Source organism: Gadus macrocephalus, chromosome 14 (genome assembly GCF_031168955.1).
Source record: "Gadus macrocephalus chromosome 14, ASM3116895v1".
NCBI classification, from domain to species: Eukaryota; Metazoa; Chordata; class Actinopteri; order Gadiformes; family Gadidae; genus Gadus; species Gadus macrocephalus.
In genome coordinates, this window is record NC_082395.1 from 7,935,939 (window position 1) to 7,955,191 (window position 19,253).

General features: G+C 44.2%; 1 protein-coding gene across 1 annotated transcript in view; it reads left to right on the forward strand.

The window, feature by feature from the left end:
- Positions 1–19,253, forward strand: part of otog (otogelin) — a 50,191-nt gene that overhangs the window by 12,751 nt on the left and 18,187 nt on the right. Inside the window, exons 17-35 of the mRNA XM_060071378.1 lie at positions 300–477; positions 3,039–3,163; positions 3,674–3,886; positions 4,580–4,745; positions 5,922–5,996; positions 6,114–6,157; positions 6,282–6,447; positions 9,959–10,066; positions 10,888–11,026; positions 11,405–11,542; positions 11,876–12,022; positions 12,942–13,061; positions 13,300–13,416; positions 13,978–14,134; positions 14,656–14,682; positions 14,770–14,937; positions 15,892–16,177; positions 17,788–17,901; positions 18,399–18,478. Coding sequence (XP_059927361.1) covers positions 300–477; positions 3,039–3,163; positions 3,674–3,886; positions 4,580–4,745; positions 5,922–5,996; positions 6,114–6,157; positions 6,282–6,447; positions 9,959–10,066; positions 10,888–11,026; positions 11,405–11,542; positions 11,876–12,022; positions 12,942–13,061; positions 13,300–13,416; positions 13,978–14,134; positions 14,656–14,682; positions 14,770–14,937; positions 15,892–16,177; positions 17,788–17,901; positions 18,399–18,478 — 2,568 coding nt within the window. The remainder of the gene's footprint in view (positions 1–299; positions 478–3,038; positions 3,164–3,673; positions 3,887–4,579; positions 4,746–5,921; positions 5,997–6,113; positions 6,158–6,281; positions 6,448–9,958; positions 10,067–10,887; positions 11,027–11,404; positions 11,543–11,875; positions 12,023–12,941; positions 13,062–13,299; positions 13,417–13,977; positions 14,135–14,655; positions 14,683–14,769; positions 14,938–15,891; positions 16,178–17,787; positions 17,902–18,398; positions 18,479–19,253) is intronic.

Consider the following 19,253-nt stretch of genomic DNA (forward strand, 5'->3'; position numbering starts at 1 on the left):
GCTTTTTCCATAGTTCTATAAAAGTTTTTTAGTATGTCCGCTATGTTAATTTAACCTAAAGACATGTATTTGATAAAAGACATTGCAATGACTATCGATTAGTGGATGGTGTGACGTTTGTTTAAATCGTTGCCTTCCACACTTAATCATTTGTTAGATGTGTGGTCTCTCACGTTTGCTAGAATTCTAATGTGGGCCAGGCATTATGAGTTCAATACGTGCCCATTGGCATGCATATACAACTGTACAACACAAATTAAAAAAAACAAAATCCACAAATCAAACCTCTTCCTCCACAGAGATGTTCCAGATCCAGGAGCTGTCCTCCATGTTCCTGCAGGTGAGCACAACCCTGGGCTTGCAGCTCCACTACAGCTGGAAGGAGTTCCGCCTCTACCTGCGCCTCGACCCATCCTGGAAGGACGACAGCCTGGGCCTGTGTGGCACCTTCAACGGCAACACTCAAGATGACTTCTTGTAGGTGTTCACTTCTCTCCATATCATCAAACCAGGTTCCCCTCTGGTGCTTTGGTTTGTAGAATTGAGTGGCAACTAGTGGAACAGACTTGGCACAAATGGAATATTACACGAGTACACTAATTCAAATGTGTGTATAATCTCATGAAAACAAGATTCGGTATTCGTTACATTCTTCGGTTTGAGCCCCTACATGGGGAGCGGTACCTCTTCCTCGGAGGCCGCCATTTTGCACCACCATTGTTCTATAGCAGCCCAGAATGGACGAACGGCTCTAGAGAGAACGTTTATAGACTAATTAGCGAACTACAAACCTATCAAAGAACCTCATCATTTGACGCTAGGCTACTCGATGTGGTCCTAGACGATTGCATCATTTTTTGAAGTGCCTCCTGGTACCCTACACAATACAGGCCAGTACAGGCCAACCCCTGTACTGGCCGCCGCCTGGCCGCCGCCTGGCCGCCGCCTGGCCGCCGCCTGACCGCCGCCGCCTGGCCGCCGCCTGACCGCCGCCTGACCGCCGCCGCCTGGCCGCCGCCTTCCCTTTCCAGTTGCTGGAAAGGGAAGTTAGTTGCAACCTGCAACCCCAATGCTAGCAGCTAGTCAGCTCAATTTGACAAAGTGGACCATAAAGTTATGTTTGCGGTGTCATTGACTACGTTTTTGCATGGTCTAATCTGATCCATCGTCGACTGAAGTCGAATAATTGAACATATCTTTATTTATATGTGCAGGTCAGTGATGCCTAACTATATATATATATATAGTTTGAAGTCGGACTCCATTGGAGTCCGACCTCAAATGGTCAATAATCTTTATGTATTTTCGCGATTGCGCTTTGTAATGCCGAAACCTGCAACGATAAAGGGAGCGTAGAAGCATTTTACTTTCTATCGAATAATCAAATCGCCAAAGATTCGATATCACCCCATATACATATTTATCTCCTAGACCCCCCCCCCCCTTACACTGCTATGTATGCTCTCTATATATAAAAGAAGTATGCATTTCAGCAGTACAGAGAGAGAGAGAGAGAGAGAGAGAGAGAGAGAGAGAGAGAGAGAGAGAGAGAGAGAGAGAGAGAGAGAGAGAGAGAGAGAGAGAGAGAGAGAGAGAGAGAGAGAGAGATGGATAAAGTTGGTGAGAAAATAACCTGAAAGCATTAAAGAGAGAGAGAGAAAGGGAGTTTGGAGCTCTCAAGCTCTTCCTCCTTAGCTTTGAAACAGGAGAATCCTCCCTCTTGCACTCGTTTAGTCTCTCTGTTTCTTTCGCTCAACTTGTTTTCCCTTTCTCTGGGTGCTCCACTCTCTTTTTCTTGATCTCTCTCTATCGCTCTCCCACTCTCTGTTGACCCTTTCTCAGTCTCTCTCTCTCTCTCTCTCTCTCTCTCTCTCTCTCTCTCTCTCTCTCTCTGTCTCTCTCTGTCTCTGTCTCTCCGTTGTTCACTGTCTCTCCCTCTCACTCTGTGTGTGCATAGTGACTCTCCCCCTCTTTCTCTCTCTCTCTCGTTCCTACTGACCCACTCGCACCATGACTGCAAGCCTCTATCTCGCTCTACCCCCTCTCTCCCTCCTCTCCCTCTCCCTCTCCCCCTCCCTCTATCCCTCCTTCTCTCCCTTCAGCCCCCCCCCCCCCCCCCCCCACACCTCTCTCTCTCTCTCTCTCTCTCTCTCTCTGTGTAATGAACACTCCACTTCTCCATAGTGACCCAGGCCCAGCATCAGAAAGGTCCCCACTCTAATCACCTCTTTTAGAAGGAACAGATGAGCACCCAACTATGATGACCGGGACTGGACGTCCCACTACCACAAGGAATTGACTGTTCTTTGAGAAAGGGACTCTAATGGGCCGCACCTTAATGGCAACGGCAATAAAGGGCGGATGTTGTCTAACAGCTGTAAATGGATATACATCAAAGGTGTTCACTGAAGTAGCTAAGGCAGCAGAAGGGGTTGGGCCTGGCCCTCTTGTGTGTTTTCTTGAGGGAAATTGGGGAGAGATCTAGTTTTCTACTTGGGACAAAGTCTTACTTTAATGTCTTAGATGCGAAGATTAAAAGCTATTGGCGTTTGTCAGACAAACCACTTCCATCTGGCAGCTACTCGTGACGCTTTGTGAGAAAATCTGTTTCTAGTTGAATGCACCTGCCTCTGTATGAGCCAATTTAAACCACTATGGACATCTATTCTCTGATTGGTTCAGGTAACCCACCGTGCCTGTCAATCACAGGTGTGTGTAATGAAATGGCAGAGCAACATAGGGAGGGATTGAGCATAGAGGGAGAGAATTTCTTTGTTTGATATTTTCAAAAATCTCACTCTCTGTTTGCAAATGACGGATCTTACCTGCATTACCTGACATGGTGTCAACACAAAATTTGAATAAGTGTTATCCAAAAGGTTTTATTGAAGTGTAATTTTAGTATATTTCTTTAACCTAAGATTGATTATTGTTATACCAAGCACATTTATTTTCTTCGTTATAAAAAACAGGCGAGTCAGCCTTCTGGCCTCTCCTGTCGTTCTCTGACAGCGTCACTGACACCTGTGTTGCATCAGGTCTCCGTCTGGGATGATCGAGAGCACGCCGCTGCTGTTTGGAGACTCCTGGAGGGTGCCCTCGGCCTGCACCCCCCTCCACAGCTCCCCCCAGCTGGACCCCTGTGATACGCACCAACAATCCGGTAACACAACCCATCCTCTGGGATGACCTTATGGATGCAAGTCCGTCCTTCTCTCTAGGGAAAGGGAGGAGGGTTTTTATTTACGTAGTCTTAAATATTTGGAGGCCTTATATAGTCTTATGTCAGGCTTCAATCCCAGATGGAGCACATACAGCTGTTGAAGCCTTTTGTCACAACCTATAGTCCTCGTGTGTGTCTGCCTGTACATATCAGTGGAACCGGGGGCCTCTGCTCTTCTGTCAACAACACGCCAATGGGGGTCACTTAAAGCGGTTAGCTTACCAACTAATTAGCTGAAGAACGAAATTTGGCTTGAAAAACAGCTGCAGTTGAAGCAGTGATATTAGAAGGAACAATTCACACTAGCAAGAACACATAATTAACGCCGTTATGTATTGACCATGGCACCTCCTAGGCGAGGACATGACAGTATCACTAATAAGGTCTAAAACAGCCCTACCTCTCCCTGACTCCTATAACCGTGCCCGTCACACCTCTGCCCGTCCCCAGCGACCTACGCCTCGGAGATGTGCGACCTTCTGAACCAGGAGGTGTTCTCTCCGTGCCACGAGTACATCAGCCCCGCCCCCTTCCAGCGGCAGTGCCGCGCCGACACCTGTAAGTGTGGCACGCCCTGCCTGTGCTCCGCGCTGGCCCACTACGCACGCCACTGCCGCAAGTTCTCAGTCATCGTCGAGTTCAGATCCCACGTGCCGGATTGTGGTGAGTGTTCAGGCCTCTGTGTCATTTGCTTGCAAAGACTAAGTTATGGTTCCACGTCGACACAACGCAAGGGGGTTTACGGACCAATTAGGTCCTTGTGGACCCTCCTTGCGTCCACCGCAAGGGCCTGACGTGCGCCTCCCAATTGGTCCACTCACTGAAACCCGACACAGAACCAAAACAGGTCACGACTGCGTCGAAGCGTCTGCGTTGTCCTTGCGTTGCGTCGACATGGTACCATAACTGAGCCTTAAGTGTGTTGCAGACTAAAAGAATAGGACGGTAACCACAGTGTTCAGCTTTGTGTTCATTTGTTTTATCTATGATGAGGATGTCATAAGCAGGTAGTTGGGGGATGAAGGAGTAGAAAAGTGTAGTTTGGCTTGTATGTTTCGACTTTGCGCTCCATGTTTGAAACCATGAAAAACAGACGCTTATTGGGTAAATAGGTTGAGCAAATGGCATGGTTGTTCTTGCAAATCTTCAGTTTGCAGAACTTAAACAAAAAATGTAAAACATAAAACATTTATCACCAATTATTTATGATAAAAGACAATGTATATAAACAAAGCGCACTCTGGTTGGTAGCTACTATATATAAGACGATTGCTGGGATGGTGAGATTGCATGAAGCTTTTGTCATTGCAATGTCATGCGTATGATGATGTGTTTGAATACTCCGTATTCCTTTAGCGGTTGAATGCCCGGACACTATGGAATACGGGACATGTGTGTCGTCATGCCAACGCCGTTGCTCCGCCCTATCATCCCCCCATCATTGTGGGCAGGAATGTGAGGAAGGGTGCGTCTGCCCATATGGAACCTTCTACGACGCCCACACACACGCCTGTGTGCCCCGGTAAGACACGGTGTCCACCAAATCAAAAAAGCTACACTGATCGGTAGCCCATTGTTCTGGAAATACAGCATTATTTTTGTCATGGTTTACGTTGACGGTTACCTTTGCAAACTTAAATCAGACCGTAACCATTTTAAATGGTGATGTGTGGTCCCTTGATTTAAGGCAATCCATGCTCCGCTGGCTACTTTATGTTGATGACCGGTCTAGATTCCCCCGACATGTCTTTGCAAAGTGATATTGATATTTTCCGCAAAGTTAAGGTCAGTCTTAAAGTGGAAATCCTTGTATCGTTGACGTTACTTAGCTTGGTAATTGCAGGCTCTTTTTTTTTTCGACCCCCTCTCTGCCCTCGAACCACATGCAGCTTAATTCCTTTTAAATGGCCCAAGGTTTTTTACATCCTACCGCAGGGCAGTGCTTTACTTAACATGTGGTAGAGTTACCGCAAGAAACCCCCTTTCATTCCCACCTGAGCAGTGGGCAGCAGCGTTATCCGATAACCAGTGAGAAGAAATGTGGACCACAGAGGCTGATGTGTAGCGTTGACCTATAGGTTACAACGTCTATCAATCTCTGCTGCATAGCCTTTGACACACCTTGGCTCAACAGGTGGCAAGCACAATATCTGGCAGCTTATGAACCTGTACCACTATCCACAACTCTCAGGAACAGCCTCTCCTTAATAAGCTTGAGCTGCTATCCTCAGGTCATCGTTTTTGTGGCGCCTGCTAGGAGTACCAAGCATTAAATGTTTTACTTCGTCCTCACAGCCATTGGAATCTTAAATAATAAATAGCACCAATCTGCTTATGGCACATTGTCATTGCACTGTAGCTGATGTGATCTGAACTACAGTCACGTTTTATTATTACCGTTTATTATTACCGGAGTTCTGTCTTTATTAATGTTGTGACCCTGCCTGCAAAATAACATTATCATTAAAGAATTGATTGTGCCTTTCAGGGACGGAAAAAAACTTGAAATTGAATTTGAGCTCAACAGGCGTCTTTGTGTTCTGACGATAGCAACCATTTATCAATGTGCCTGTGTGTGTGTGTGTGTGTGTGTGTGTGTGTGTGTGTGTGTGTGTGTGTGTGTGTGTGTGTGTGTGTGTGTGTGTGTGTGTGTGTGTGTGTGTGTGTGTGTGTGTGTGTGGATCCATTCCTTCCATAGGAGCCAGTGTCCTTGCAGTTTTCTGGGGACAGATTATGAGGCAGGGGATGTGATTATAACATCAGCAGGAGTTCAGTAAGATCACCCTCCCACTCAAGCTCCAATACATTTTTGTAATAACATCTCCAACATCACAATACATATCAGTATTTGTATATCCTCTAATGAAAACATATCTGTTACCGCATGCAGGATCTGCCAGGATGGTAAACTGACTGCTCAGAATACTGACAACGGTAAGTACTTTTTCATTTTCCTTTCATAAGAATAACTTTTTGCACGTCCGATAATGCTGCTCACTGAGAACACTGTATACAATGCAACGAAAAAATCTGTTAAATTAAACTTGAACTTCTGCAGACATGCTGTGTCCCCTGGGCCAGCTCTACCAGAACTGCTCTGAGGCAGAGGATGGGCGTGTGGAAGGGAGAGGCGTGGCCTGTGAACAGACCTGCCAATCCTCCCTTCTCAACCTCACCTGCTCAGCACATGAACCCTGTGTGTCGGGCTGCACCTGCCCCCCTGGGTGAGTACTCTGATCTTAGTCCAGATATCCATCCAGATCTGCAGCCACCACATCGCTGGACTTCACAGGCTACCGTTTGAAGTTGAGAATACGTTTTCATCCAAGTTCTGGTACATCCATGCGACTAGAATTAAGAATGCGTGGCACTAGTATACAGAAAAGGAAACTGTACACTTTTTAAGAATCTATAAAAAAGTTTCTCAATTTGGTAAAATGCAATCATACATTTTTGGTGCCATACTCATTCATTACATTGTTTGGGTGGTAGGGTTCTTGGGCTTCATACATTTTATGATTTACCCTGGTGAATTCTAATTTAAGATTAATACCTTAATAGTCGTCAGAAACATGACTCAGACAGAAAGACAGACTTGACAATGCATATGCCTCATGTTAATTGTGGAACATCCTTCATAATTCCGGTTCAAATCATTGGCCAATAGGGTGAAGGGTTAATTGTGTGCCATTTCTAATCCTCGCCAGTTTCCCTAATGTGTTATATTTGTTATTGGACTCAAGTCGCCGGTAGTAGCAACACTGTAATCCTAGACAGATTATGAAGTGGAAAGTACTGAAGAACAAAATGTGAGTCAAGGTTACCTTAATAGGTGAAGTTCAGCAAAGATGACTCAGCTTGGTGCTTACGGTATAAGCTCAGGTGGAATCATTGATAGTTGTGTGACTCAGACGATAACACGATGATACATAGGTCAACAGCTACGTACCTGTCTATAATAGATTGCTTGGAAGTTGACTTAATCATCCCCACATATTACATTGACCTTCTTTGAAATGTTGCGAAGAATCAAGGTTATTGTTGTTATTTATCAGTTGACTCGGGTCAGTGTTCAATAAAGAGGGGCTTTATTTGAACGTTAATCCAGTCTTGACTACTAAAATACAAATCTTCAACTAAATTACATTTTTTACATCTCATTTCCGTGATGATTTCTCAGAGCGTAAGGATGGGTCTTTCTTAGGAGAATCCCACCTATGCATTGCCCATTCATGGATGGGACGTGGTGTGCTCTCACAGAGACACACAATTTTCTTGCATGTTGGCACAATTGCCGGTAGTAAATTACCATACTTTCCAATGTGAAATTGTTGTACGTGACTAACCCTAACACATCAATAGTTTGTATAAAATCTGCTAAATACTCACACCCAGTCAGCTCTCTGTCCGCATCTCGTTTCAATTGAAGAATCCAGAAGCTAATCTCTAAAAATATCTTTTATCTTTTAAATTTCTGTCAAGAACAAACTTTGGCTGCTAGAACTGCTGACCAACACAATTTGTTAACGTTATGGAAGATAAAGGTGATGTGAGGGCAGAAAAGAGAGCCAAAAACATGTGAAATATGTTATGGTTGAATTCTTTAAAATAACAGCTTTTTTGATGGAGTAAAATGTTCTATTTCAAATCATGTTATTTTTTGTCTGGTCTACATGGAAGCAGCTGTGGTACTAGGTCTCTGATCTGAAAGGTTAGCCTGTATACGACTCGTTGGGACAGGTGTCCTTAAAACTAGTAGTCGGGGCTTCAGACAGTTTGGAGTGGATTACAGCAACACGATCCCTGTAATCCCCTTTTGCTGTTGCACTAAATAGACGGTTAAATGGCTATTTTGAGACATAATCCAAGAGTCGTCCTGAGTAGGTTATTCCTTCTAAAACCAGAGATGATGGCAACAGAATATTTTACATATTATAACACATTTTCTATTCATAATATACTGATAACATCATTTTGACCTCAAAAAATATATGCAAATCTATCTATTGATGTCGCTGATGTTGAACATCTTGAAAAGGCATTGTTTGAATATAAATTCCTTGTTTGTACCAATACTAAGCCACTACCAATATCTTATCAATAGGTACACATTGTTTAATAAATAAATAAGGATAACAACAAATTTGGAAACATCCAACCCTTTTGAAAGGCCAAATCGATTGCAGATTTCCATCTGTAGCAGGTTGGACGTAACTAGTCAAGGCTGACAGAGGCAGACACTATATGTACCATAACTATATCACACTTTGCTGATCAAAATGTGAACTATTATTCATTCCCTTTAGTGAACATTTATAATTACCCGCTAGGCATTTGTGTTTGGTGTAAAAATCGAAATGGGATTGCTCTTCTAACAAAACAAATAAACTGCAATAAAATTTATAATAATAATGTTATGTTGCAATAAAACTATTTCACTATAAAATGAATCAACTGTGGCTTGGAATTGCTAATAGCACATTTTGGCTAGTTTTACTGTGTTTTTTGTTGTTGCAACAGGGCCGCATAGGTGTCCGCACTAAACTTAACTCACATATCCTTGCACTTTCAAAACAAGTTGTAAAGCAACAATGCAATTCATTAATATTAATTCCCAAACAGGGGGGAGCATGCAGGTTTGGGAGAATTCCCTATTTTGGTCTCTTTGATCAGCGTAACGGATACCGCAGCTTGGCATGTGGATAAAGGAAGCTGTTAACACCGTTTCCTGTTCTCCGCGGTGTAACTTTACACACATCAACCTCAGGTTTATGGTGGGACCATTCACAGTGTCACCTGATTGTCTGCACCCTGGCCCGTGGATACGGCTCACCCCTGCATATTACAAGATACTTATCATCCCTGTCTCGCAGCGGGGAGAAGCAAACACAGTGTTCCACACAAAGACTTTTATTCTCTTTCTATCTCTGAGAATCCTAATTGTCTTGTTTTCTCATGTAGTCAATGAGTCTAACCTGGTGCTGCTCCAGCCCTTCCCGCCCCTGGTGCCCCGAGCGCACTGCGGAAGGCAGCCAGTTTGGCTCTGCTTCTGTCATCAACCTGCATATCTTTAGGGATGAGCCCCTTGTGCGGTGCTGAGTTGAAGCGGTTAGGACTGAATGGCGGTTTTAAGGTATAGAGCTATCATGCGCTACGTGATCAATTCAGTTATCTTCTCTGGGACCCAGCAGTCCTACTATGTCTTAGCAGAACGTCTGTCGCGAGGTGGCACAGAGCTGGGGCCTGAAACCAGGAACTGAAAGGGGCGTTAGGAAAAGGGGAGTTATGCCTGGCATCCTGTTTTGGGATAATCTACAGAGGAAAACTCAGATCAGGCTTTCAGAAGGGGATTATTATTTCTCAAGTGTCTTCATGGTGTTGATTTGAAACCTTTTCAGACACTTATTTTTTAGTTTAATACTCCTGGCCGAGTTTCTGTTCGCCAATTAGGTGCATATAGCCCCCTTCATTATTGGTCGAAACAAATATGTAGCTAAAATGAAGTGGACCACCTGTTCACACAGATTTGAGCTTGAACTTGAGATATTGATTTAAATTGATTGTGAGACGAGTAACCTCACATCCAGAAACATCCTCATACAAAATAAGGCGTTTTTACCGGATCCTCAAAATGCTACTCAAACACCTTTGTTCATTAATTTTATGTTGATACCTGAGCTTAACATCCAACACTATGATAAACAGCTGTATTTTTTCTATTTCCTTTGCTCTTAGCTTCCTGAGGCATGGAGACGAGTGTTTTCAACCTGAATCCTGTCCTTGTCTGTGGAAGGGGAAGGAGTTCTACCCGGGAGACAGGGTCTCCTCACCCTGCCATCAATGGTACACCCTGAAACACAGCCACACACACACACACACACACACACACACACACACACACACACACACACACACACACACACACACACACACACACACACACACACTCAAGAGAACTGTGATGTCATCGAGTTCAGAGCAAAATTCTTTATTTAGGTTGTTGGGTTTGTTCCTTTCAAAAGAAACTTTTTTTCCCTGTGTTCAGTGGCACTTTAGCGGTCGACTTGAAATAGCGTGCAATCATCCCTTGTTCTGTATTTCGCAGAAGACAAATTTCAAACAATATTAAGACAAATCTCCAACAATGGCAGCAATTTCTCTTTGCCAAAACGTTTAAGCGTTTCTAAGAGCGATGAGTTGTGAGACAGTCAGAGCGGTGGAAGAGGCCATCCGATACGTCTCATTCACTCTTCTCGAGCCCAGGGTAAGAGCAGGGTGAACAGAGGCCATCCTTGTATGACACTCTTTCATTTCTGCAGACTGTTTGTCAGTGTTGAAAGGCAAGGCAACCCCCCTCCCCCCGCCCCCCTCGCAGTGATTTCAGTCTCTGCTCCCAATCTCCCCGTCTTCCGTGTCGCCTACCAACATTAGTCAGGGAAGAAGATATAGGTGACAGCCTAATGGTGAAATAAGCGGCTATTCAGCTCTTTGGCAATGGCACGCCCGCCCTCCTCCTTGCAGTTGATCTAAGCTCATCACAAAGACGAGGCTATTAGGCATATGAAAAAAAAAAAAAGGTCATCAAAACTTTTTGCTCCCACTTGCGGTAAGTGGAAGCAAAGCTATGCTGGATCACTTTCTGAGAGGCTGTGCTGTCTTTGTAGTGTGTGCCAACACGGGACGTTCCAGTGTGTTACTCGCCCGTGCCCCTCCATGTGCACGGCCTACGGAGACCGCCACTACAAGAGCTTTGACGGCCTGCTGTACGACTACATCGGCGCATGCAAAGTGTACCTCGTCAAGGTACTGGAAAAGACCCTCTCGCGTTAACCCCCCCTCTGATTGACATGACCACAAATATTTTATTATATTATATAGTTTATAGACTGTAGCTCAAACTTCCTCATGTATCTTCAGAATTGACTGTAGTCTGTTGTCTACTGATCTCTTATGTAGTCAACCTTGACTGTATTGCACTTGATCAAAGTCACTCTTACTAAAGGCATTCACATTAACCCTTACCCTAAGAATAAGAAGAAAATAAAACACGTCCAATAAAACCTTCCTTTTCTCTTAGGAGTGCATGGTGGCCAATTGGGGAGACATTAATTAGTATCAACATAATAATGATGCATGTTTATTAAATAAAGGACTTGAAGGTCATATAATAATGTCTTACAGAGCAACAATGCTGATGTGGTGCTGAATGTAATGACTGAGAACGTGGACTGTTACAACGGCGGAGTCATCTGTAGGAAGTCCCTGCTCATCAACATTGGCCGGTCCGTTGTGGCGTTTGATGATGACAGTGGGAGACCGGTAAGAACCGCCTCCAGCTCCGGCCAGCCTCAAAGGGATCCTCTTAGCCATGATTAAAGTTGAGATCAATGGAGATGCAGTATTTTTTTTATAATAATAATAATTTAATTGCAAGCACTTTTCATGGCACACAAAGACATTGCGGAGAAATCTTACATTTATTTATTAGAGTATGCAATCCTATAAGTTGTGGCTTTGGTTCTCGGATAAACTTCACATATGTCCCAACTCTATGTATTTTTCCGAAAAAACACCACATATTTAAAAAAAATAAGAAATGTTGCTGTTCCCATCTATCATCATAATAACTGCAGTGCTGTCTTCTATACGTAGAACCCCTCAAGTGTGGTTGACAGGAGGCAGAGAATGCTCGTCTGGACTGCAGGCTACTTCACTGTCATCCACTTCCCTGAGGAGCACGTGACCGTCCTCTGGGACCAGAAGACCACTGTACATGTCCAGGTTGGACCACAGTGGCAGGTAGGCACACAGAGAAATGTGCTGCAATGTGCTGCAATATTAATGGATAGAAGGAGGCACTCATTTATTAATAGACGGATGGATGGATGGATGGATGGATGGATGGATGGATGGATGGATGGATGGATGGATGGATGGATGGATGGATGGATGGATGGATGGATGGATGGATGGATGGATGGATGGATGGATGGATGGATGGATAGAACACTTTGTTAGATAACAGTTTTTGTTCCCCGAGGGGAATAATATAATAGGATTAAACAAATACAATTATCCCTCTGTATCATTCTTACTGACAGAGTGACAGTAAGAAGATTTAAATAAAAATAGTTTTGAGCGTCAGTAATACCATGCACTTAATGACTGATTATAATAAACCTATGAATAAACCAATAACTAATATATGGTAAACTGACATTGGCACACCACACATATACCCAACAGCAAGGGATTTGAGAAGCAAGCAGACCACATACGTAACAGATATCCCATGTGTCCCTGCAATGAACCTATAGGATAAAGAGGTGGTAAGGAAGTAAGAACAGAATGGAGGAACCGTAGAAGAAAGGCAAGAAAGGAGTGAATCTGAGAGTGGAGATGAAGAGATAAGGGAGGATATGGGGGCATGATTTGGGTTTGTGTGTGTGTGTGTGTGTGTGTGTGTGTGTGTGTGTGTGTGTGTGTGTGTGTGTGTGTGTGTGTGTGTGTGTGTGTGTGTGTGTGTGTGTGTGTGTGTGTGTGTGTGTGTGTGTGTGTGTGTGCGTGCGTGCGTGCGTGCGTGCGTGCGTGTCTGCATATGTAAATGGGGTCTTACCTTGCTTGAGCTGAGACAGTATGTCATGTCACTTGAATTGTGATAGTGTTATGGATCTAGTTTCCGCCGGTTTGACGACTTGATGTGGATGGCTGTGACTAGGGCAAGCTGAGTGGGCTGTGTGGGAACTTTGACCTGAAGACAGTGAATGAGATGCGGACCCCGGAAAACATTGACTCCCCCACACCCCAGGAGTTTGGAAACAGCTGGACGGCAGCCCAGGTGAGCTTCCCTTCATACCTCTGGATGATGTTCTGTATTCGAGAGAATAATAAATTAAGGTATATGCTGTATATAAATCGAGTATATATGACATTGCCATGCCATGTGCCATGTGCCATGTGCCGTGTGTGTGTGTGTGTGTGTGTGTGTGTGTGTGTGTGTGTGTGTGTGTGTGTGTGTGTGTGTGTGTGTGTGTGTGTGTGTGTGTGTGTGTGTGTGTGTGTGTGTGTGTTCTCAGTGTGTAAACAGTCCAGATATCAGAGGTCCCTGCAGCCTGAACCCTCTAAGAGAGCCATTTGCCAAGAGACAGTGTGGGGTGTTGCTCGGTGAAGTCTTCCAATCCTGCCACCCAGTGGTGAGTATGAGAATAACCACTAGGAGTTTAGTGACGGGTGATGGATTTGTACATGCAAAAGCGCTTTAGATGCAAATATAAAACGGATTGTAATTCATAAAAAATATGAGACTATCGCTCTATGCTGCTCAGAAAAGCCTGTAGGCTGATTTATATTATATTTTAACCAGGGTTGGCATCTAGACGTTAATTTAAATTGTAATGTTTATTTGCGATTATAACAAACTTTGTGATTGTTTTTGCCTGCACCTACCGAGGACAGACTCCAGTGCTCTGAATGCACAAGCTTGGGCAGGCTGCATTTCACTTACAGGCCAAAGGGGCCAGTAATGGGAAGGAATTTCTGATTCTTACGCATACTACCTTCAAAAATAGGGGTAGAAGTCATCAAACTACACACAATTATTGCCCCTGATAGTCATTCATAATGTACGTTACATTCATTATGAGCTGTTATCCTCCACCGTGTGAACATGCTAATGCTTACCCGTGGTATTATCAACACCCAATCAACTCCCACTGACCCAGCCCCCTCCTCCCTCCATGACTGCCCCCCCACAGGTTGACGTCAGCTGGTTCTACATGAACTGCCTGGCGGACACGTGTGGCTGTACCCGTGGAGGCGACTGCGAGTGCTTCTGCTCCAGCGTAGCGGCCTACGCTCAGAGCTGCTGCCACCAGGGGGTGCCAGTAGACTGGCGGACCCCCGTTCTGTGCCGTGAGTTTTGGGTGGTAGCTGGAAGTGTGTGTGTGTGTGTGTGTGTGTGTGTGTGTGTGTGTGTGTGTGTGTGTGTGTGTGTGTGTGTGTGTGTGTGTGTGTGTGTGTGTGTGTGTGTGTGTGTGTGTGTGTGTGTGTGTGTGTGCGCTCGTGTGTGTGCAGAGTATCATAGTAGATTAGGATATTGTCGCAGGCATAGAAGGGCTGGGCTGATATTGTATAAGGATTCATAAACAACATGTTTACTCTAAATGAAGTTAGATTAGTCTAGCCTATATCAAAATTTAAGAGTTAAGAAAGTAGGCCGCTATTGTCTAAGAACTTAAAATCAAACCTGAATTTAACCTTGGGCTAAAATCTGTTAACAAATATTGCTTTTTCTGTAAATTTTCGTAGAATGATTTACATAACAGTTTATTGCTGCTTGCTATGTTAAACTAAATAAAATAATCCTTATTATTACAAATTAAAACGCAGATATCTTATGTCCGTGGTGATTTGTCCTCTCTTCCTCCCCACAGCATATGATTGTGAATACTACAACAAAGGTATGCATCGCCTCATCCTCAGCCTCTTCTTGTCAACCTTACCTTAACCTCGGGACTCAAACACATAACAACGCTTCATTACAACAGTTCTAGGAAAGGGACCCTTCCAGTTGGTCACCTCCCTGAAACAGGGCACTGTGCTGGCAGCCAGTAGGTCCACTGGGCGAGTATACCTCCAGGCATCAAACCCCAGCTCCTCGGATGTCCTATCGCACTTCATGATGACGCCTGGGCTCAGCCGATCCCGTCCACATGGTACAAACTATGATTCATGTTGTTAATACATATATTGTATGACATGTATATAACTAGCCAATAGATTCATATTTTACAACCGCAGTTTTATTTGGAGCTAATGGTGGTATCGGATCAGCCTACCAGCCTACGCAGTGGATTGTACCAACTGGTAGGCTTATCTATCGAGCTTACATCCAGGTGGCCACTTCCACTTGGGACGTCTCTTAGTCACAGGGCAGGGGGATTTCTGAAATGCCTTTTAATTGCTAATCACTCTTACACCTGTTGGTTAAATAGGGGCCCTTTAATTATCGGCACTGACGTGCTTACGGGTCCATAATTAACTTAATAAAATACCTTGATGGTCTTCCATACTATGACACATCTACGATAATGGCCTACTCTAACTCTCTCTGTTTGATACACACATTTGATCATTCACTGTTCATTTCCCAAATAAATACTTCTTTCAAGTTAATCTGAACGTTCTTTCCCCCCCCCCCCCCCCCCCCCCCCTCCGGCCTATGGCCATAGCAATGTTGACTGTAAGCCAGCCAGGCAGGACTTCTCCTCTTCCACTGTTTTATCCTGAGCTAGCCACTGTTTGGAGAGAGTTGTGTTTCCGAGTGAAAACACTTGACGCTGAAGATGTGATCTTGGCGACTTCCAGTGCCCAAAAAGACACAGGATCGGATTGCTAAATGTTAATCTGGCAACCTGAGATACTAGCCGCCGTTACAGCTTTTCCATGCCAAGATTGCTGTTAGCTAGGCTGATGCACAAGCACTATGTTTGCTACACTGCCAATCCACTTAAGTCATTTTGTGGAAGTCACCAGCAGTATATAGACAAACATCGGATGATATGGAAATGGATGTGACTACACAGCACATAACAACATATTTTTTTTCAGTTGTGATTAAGAAGCACCAATATTCTTGTTAAACTGTACTGCTACTCCGGCCCTATCAGACTCTTCACTAGTATCGTTTGAGGCGGTGGACAGGCCAAACTACTTCCTGGAGGCCAGGCCCCAGGGCAACTTGAGGCTGACCAAGTGGAAGGAGAGTGATGCATTCTGGAATGGAGCTACCTTTGTCCTCCACCGGGACACCTCGGTCCCGGGCTACGACTCCCTGGAGTCCTTCTCCAAGAGGGGCTACTTCCTCCACGCCAGCCCCCCTAGGCTTCAGCTCCTCAAGCACCGCAACTGGCCGGCCTTCCGCAGGGGGGCTCTGTTCAAACTCACAGGTAATGTGTTTATTGTGGAAACTGGAAACTAGCCATGGTAATGTATGACAGTGTATGAGTACATCAGTTCGATCAAAGTAGATTCAAAATCCATAAACATCAATCTATAGCCCAATATTCAATGATGTTAAAAATAAAAGTGATGAACAACACAAATCCCTCATTTACTTATATCCTAGATATTTGTTAGGCGTGTAGTGGATACATCTTGTTGCAATGGTCAATCATTTCACGTTTGTTTTCGCATTAAAGTCGCATACCTCTCCACATATTACCTTGCACAGTAACATGCGCTCTTGTCTGGGGAGCCCCAGGCTGCACCGTATGACAGCTGAGTTCATGAAAGCAGGTTGTCCCCGGTAAGACGACTCCACCATGTATAGATCCCGCCGGGCTGGTCACTGGGCCCTTTCTCTCCGCAGACATGTGGGCCATTGTGTTGTCATGACAAAACTGCTGCAGCTGTTTACTGGCACACTCCGAAGCACACGGCATAACTGAGAGCTTCTGTCAGTAGCGTGCGGCGGTTTTGTGCCAGGGATTTCCTAAATCACAGCAATGTCATGTGTGCAAGTGTGTGCGCGTGAGTGGGGATGTGAGCGTGACATTACATTCAGTACAACCAACCAGCGTGTGTGTGTGTGTGTGTGTGTGTGTGTGTGTGTGTGTGTGTGTGTGTGTGTGTGTGTGTGTGTGTGTGTGTGTGTGTGTGTGTGTGTGTGTGTGTGTGTGTGTGTGTGTGTGTGTGTGTCAGTTTATTACCAAAGAGAAGGGCATTTACCAAAAACCACCCAGGGTCAAAGGGCATTCACCAAGAGGATATGGCAGCTGTGGAGTAACCGCCACTTATATTTCCAACCATTCGGCCATTAGACAGATTCTGTATACCCTGTCACCAGTACTCCCCCCCTCCAAGGTCAAAGGTCAGCAGCACCAAGCACTGCACTCACGTAGTCAGCTCAGAAAGTAACCAGGGCAATTACCGATGCTAAATATATGAGCAGCATTTGTTTTAGTTAATGGAAAACTCCTAGCAAGCCTCAGAGGCTGTGGGCCAATGGCAGATAGGATTTCATGCTGACAGCAGTGAATGCCGAACATATCCTGGGCAGAAGGACGTTGGATAGGAGAAGCTAGTGCTAGTGTCCAAGACATAGCCAGCCTGTAGACGCTTTCCCTAATTTACTAACATACTGTACTGCCCATGTAGGAACAAGCTGGAACATTTGAAATGTTAAATCAGAATGAACTACTGGCACTTAAGACGTCACTAAAAAGAAAAAACAGAATTTTCAGGAGTGGCTCTCTTGATTAAAAGCTTTGATGTTTAGGGATATATATGTGGTGTATTCTTTGCCTACAGCACATTACCCATGTACATGTAATACAGTACTTAAATAATAAACCTAGTTGACCAACCAAGAACAGTTTCTTGAAACCTTCAGGTTATTTCTGTGTGAATGCAAAGCAGCACTGGAATGCAAAGCTAATTGTAAACTATAGCAAAAATAAGATCTTAAGACAACCAAGAGCTTGTTGTAACATGCTTAACATTTTTGTATTTTTTACTACTGGTGGCAAAGTGAAGTACTTGTATCTATTTTGGTCAGGCCTGAGTCCAGACAGCCCAGCGGTAGGTCCTCAGTGCCAGTGGCGGTATGACTCCTGCGTCAGCCCCTGCTTTAAAACCTGCAGTGATCCTTCTGGCACAGCCTGTGTCACTATTCCAAAGTAAGTCCCGCGTGGTCTGTCCCGAAACCCCCCTCACACTGCAGCAATGTATAGTGTTCACAAGCCAAGTCTCGATTAAGTCTGTTTCTTTTCCACATCAAATGGTTTATGATCCGAAAACAATACTTTATAGCTGCTGTTATTGTGTGCTGATGTACATGGTCTCTCTTACAGTCACGATATTCAGTGTGTTACAAGTTCCCTCTCACAAGTTATACCAAAATTGACAGAATCTCTAAGATTATGCTCTTATAATAATGACAAAATGTGATTAAAGGTATGTTTTGATTAACCATCATATATAACTACACAGCAAATGGCAGTGTAGATATGTAGGAAATAACATCAACATAACTTGGTTCATTCAATTAGGATTATAATAGACTTATTCAAGAGACTCTATAGGTCAATTATATTTCAAGTTAATAATTTAGACATTGAGGTATGTACTGTCTTGCAACAGAGGATGAAGCATTGTTGTGCGTTGTTCTCCGCAGAGTGGAGGGCTGTCTTCCTGTGTGTCCCTCACATATGGTTCTGGACGAGGTCACACACCGATGTGTACATACAGAGGACTGTGAGTTCCCCTTTCACCATCTCACCGCCACTATCCGTCTCCATCTCTATCACCATATGTCTGTCTCTATCTCTGTCACTTTCTCTCTGTCTGAGTCACTATACGTCTGTCTCTGTCAGTTGTTTGGACTTTTCGCTGAGTATATTGTAATAATTCCAAGAGCTTTCAGGTCCTGGAATCTGATCTCTCAGTATAAGTTATGTTGTTGACAAATATACTTCTTCTGTGTACATCATTTCAGTGAAGTAGCTCAAACAGAATCAGCACTCATTAATTGCTGATACTCATACATAATTACATGATGTCTGTTGTATTGAAAAAAGTCAATTTCAGTCTTTAACAAATGCCTCACTATTCATGGTAATACCAGTATATAGCATACATTGTATGTAAGTCAATACATTTTGTCTGAAAGTAAATATGCTGAACTAAAGCCAGTGCATCCGCCTGCTAGAGCCAGTCGAATTCCCCCTTCCCCCTTGGCGTGTGTCTTTTAGTGCGTACATCACATCATTACTGGGGGGTGTAGAGTTTCTTAGATGTTGAAATATTCCAGCTCGCATAAACTAAGCCGACTAATCCTCCATGCCCAAGTTGGATCTAAGGGTTTGATTCCCTTGGACATGTTGGTCCTTTGCATTCTCTTTAACACTCTTTGTTTTCCTTCCATGTCCCTGTTTCACATCCTATCTTCCGTTGCTATCTGTCTGTCCGTCTATGTTCCTCTCTGCCTCGCTGGGTACTTTTCTAACAGTTGTTTTATTGTTTGGGTTCA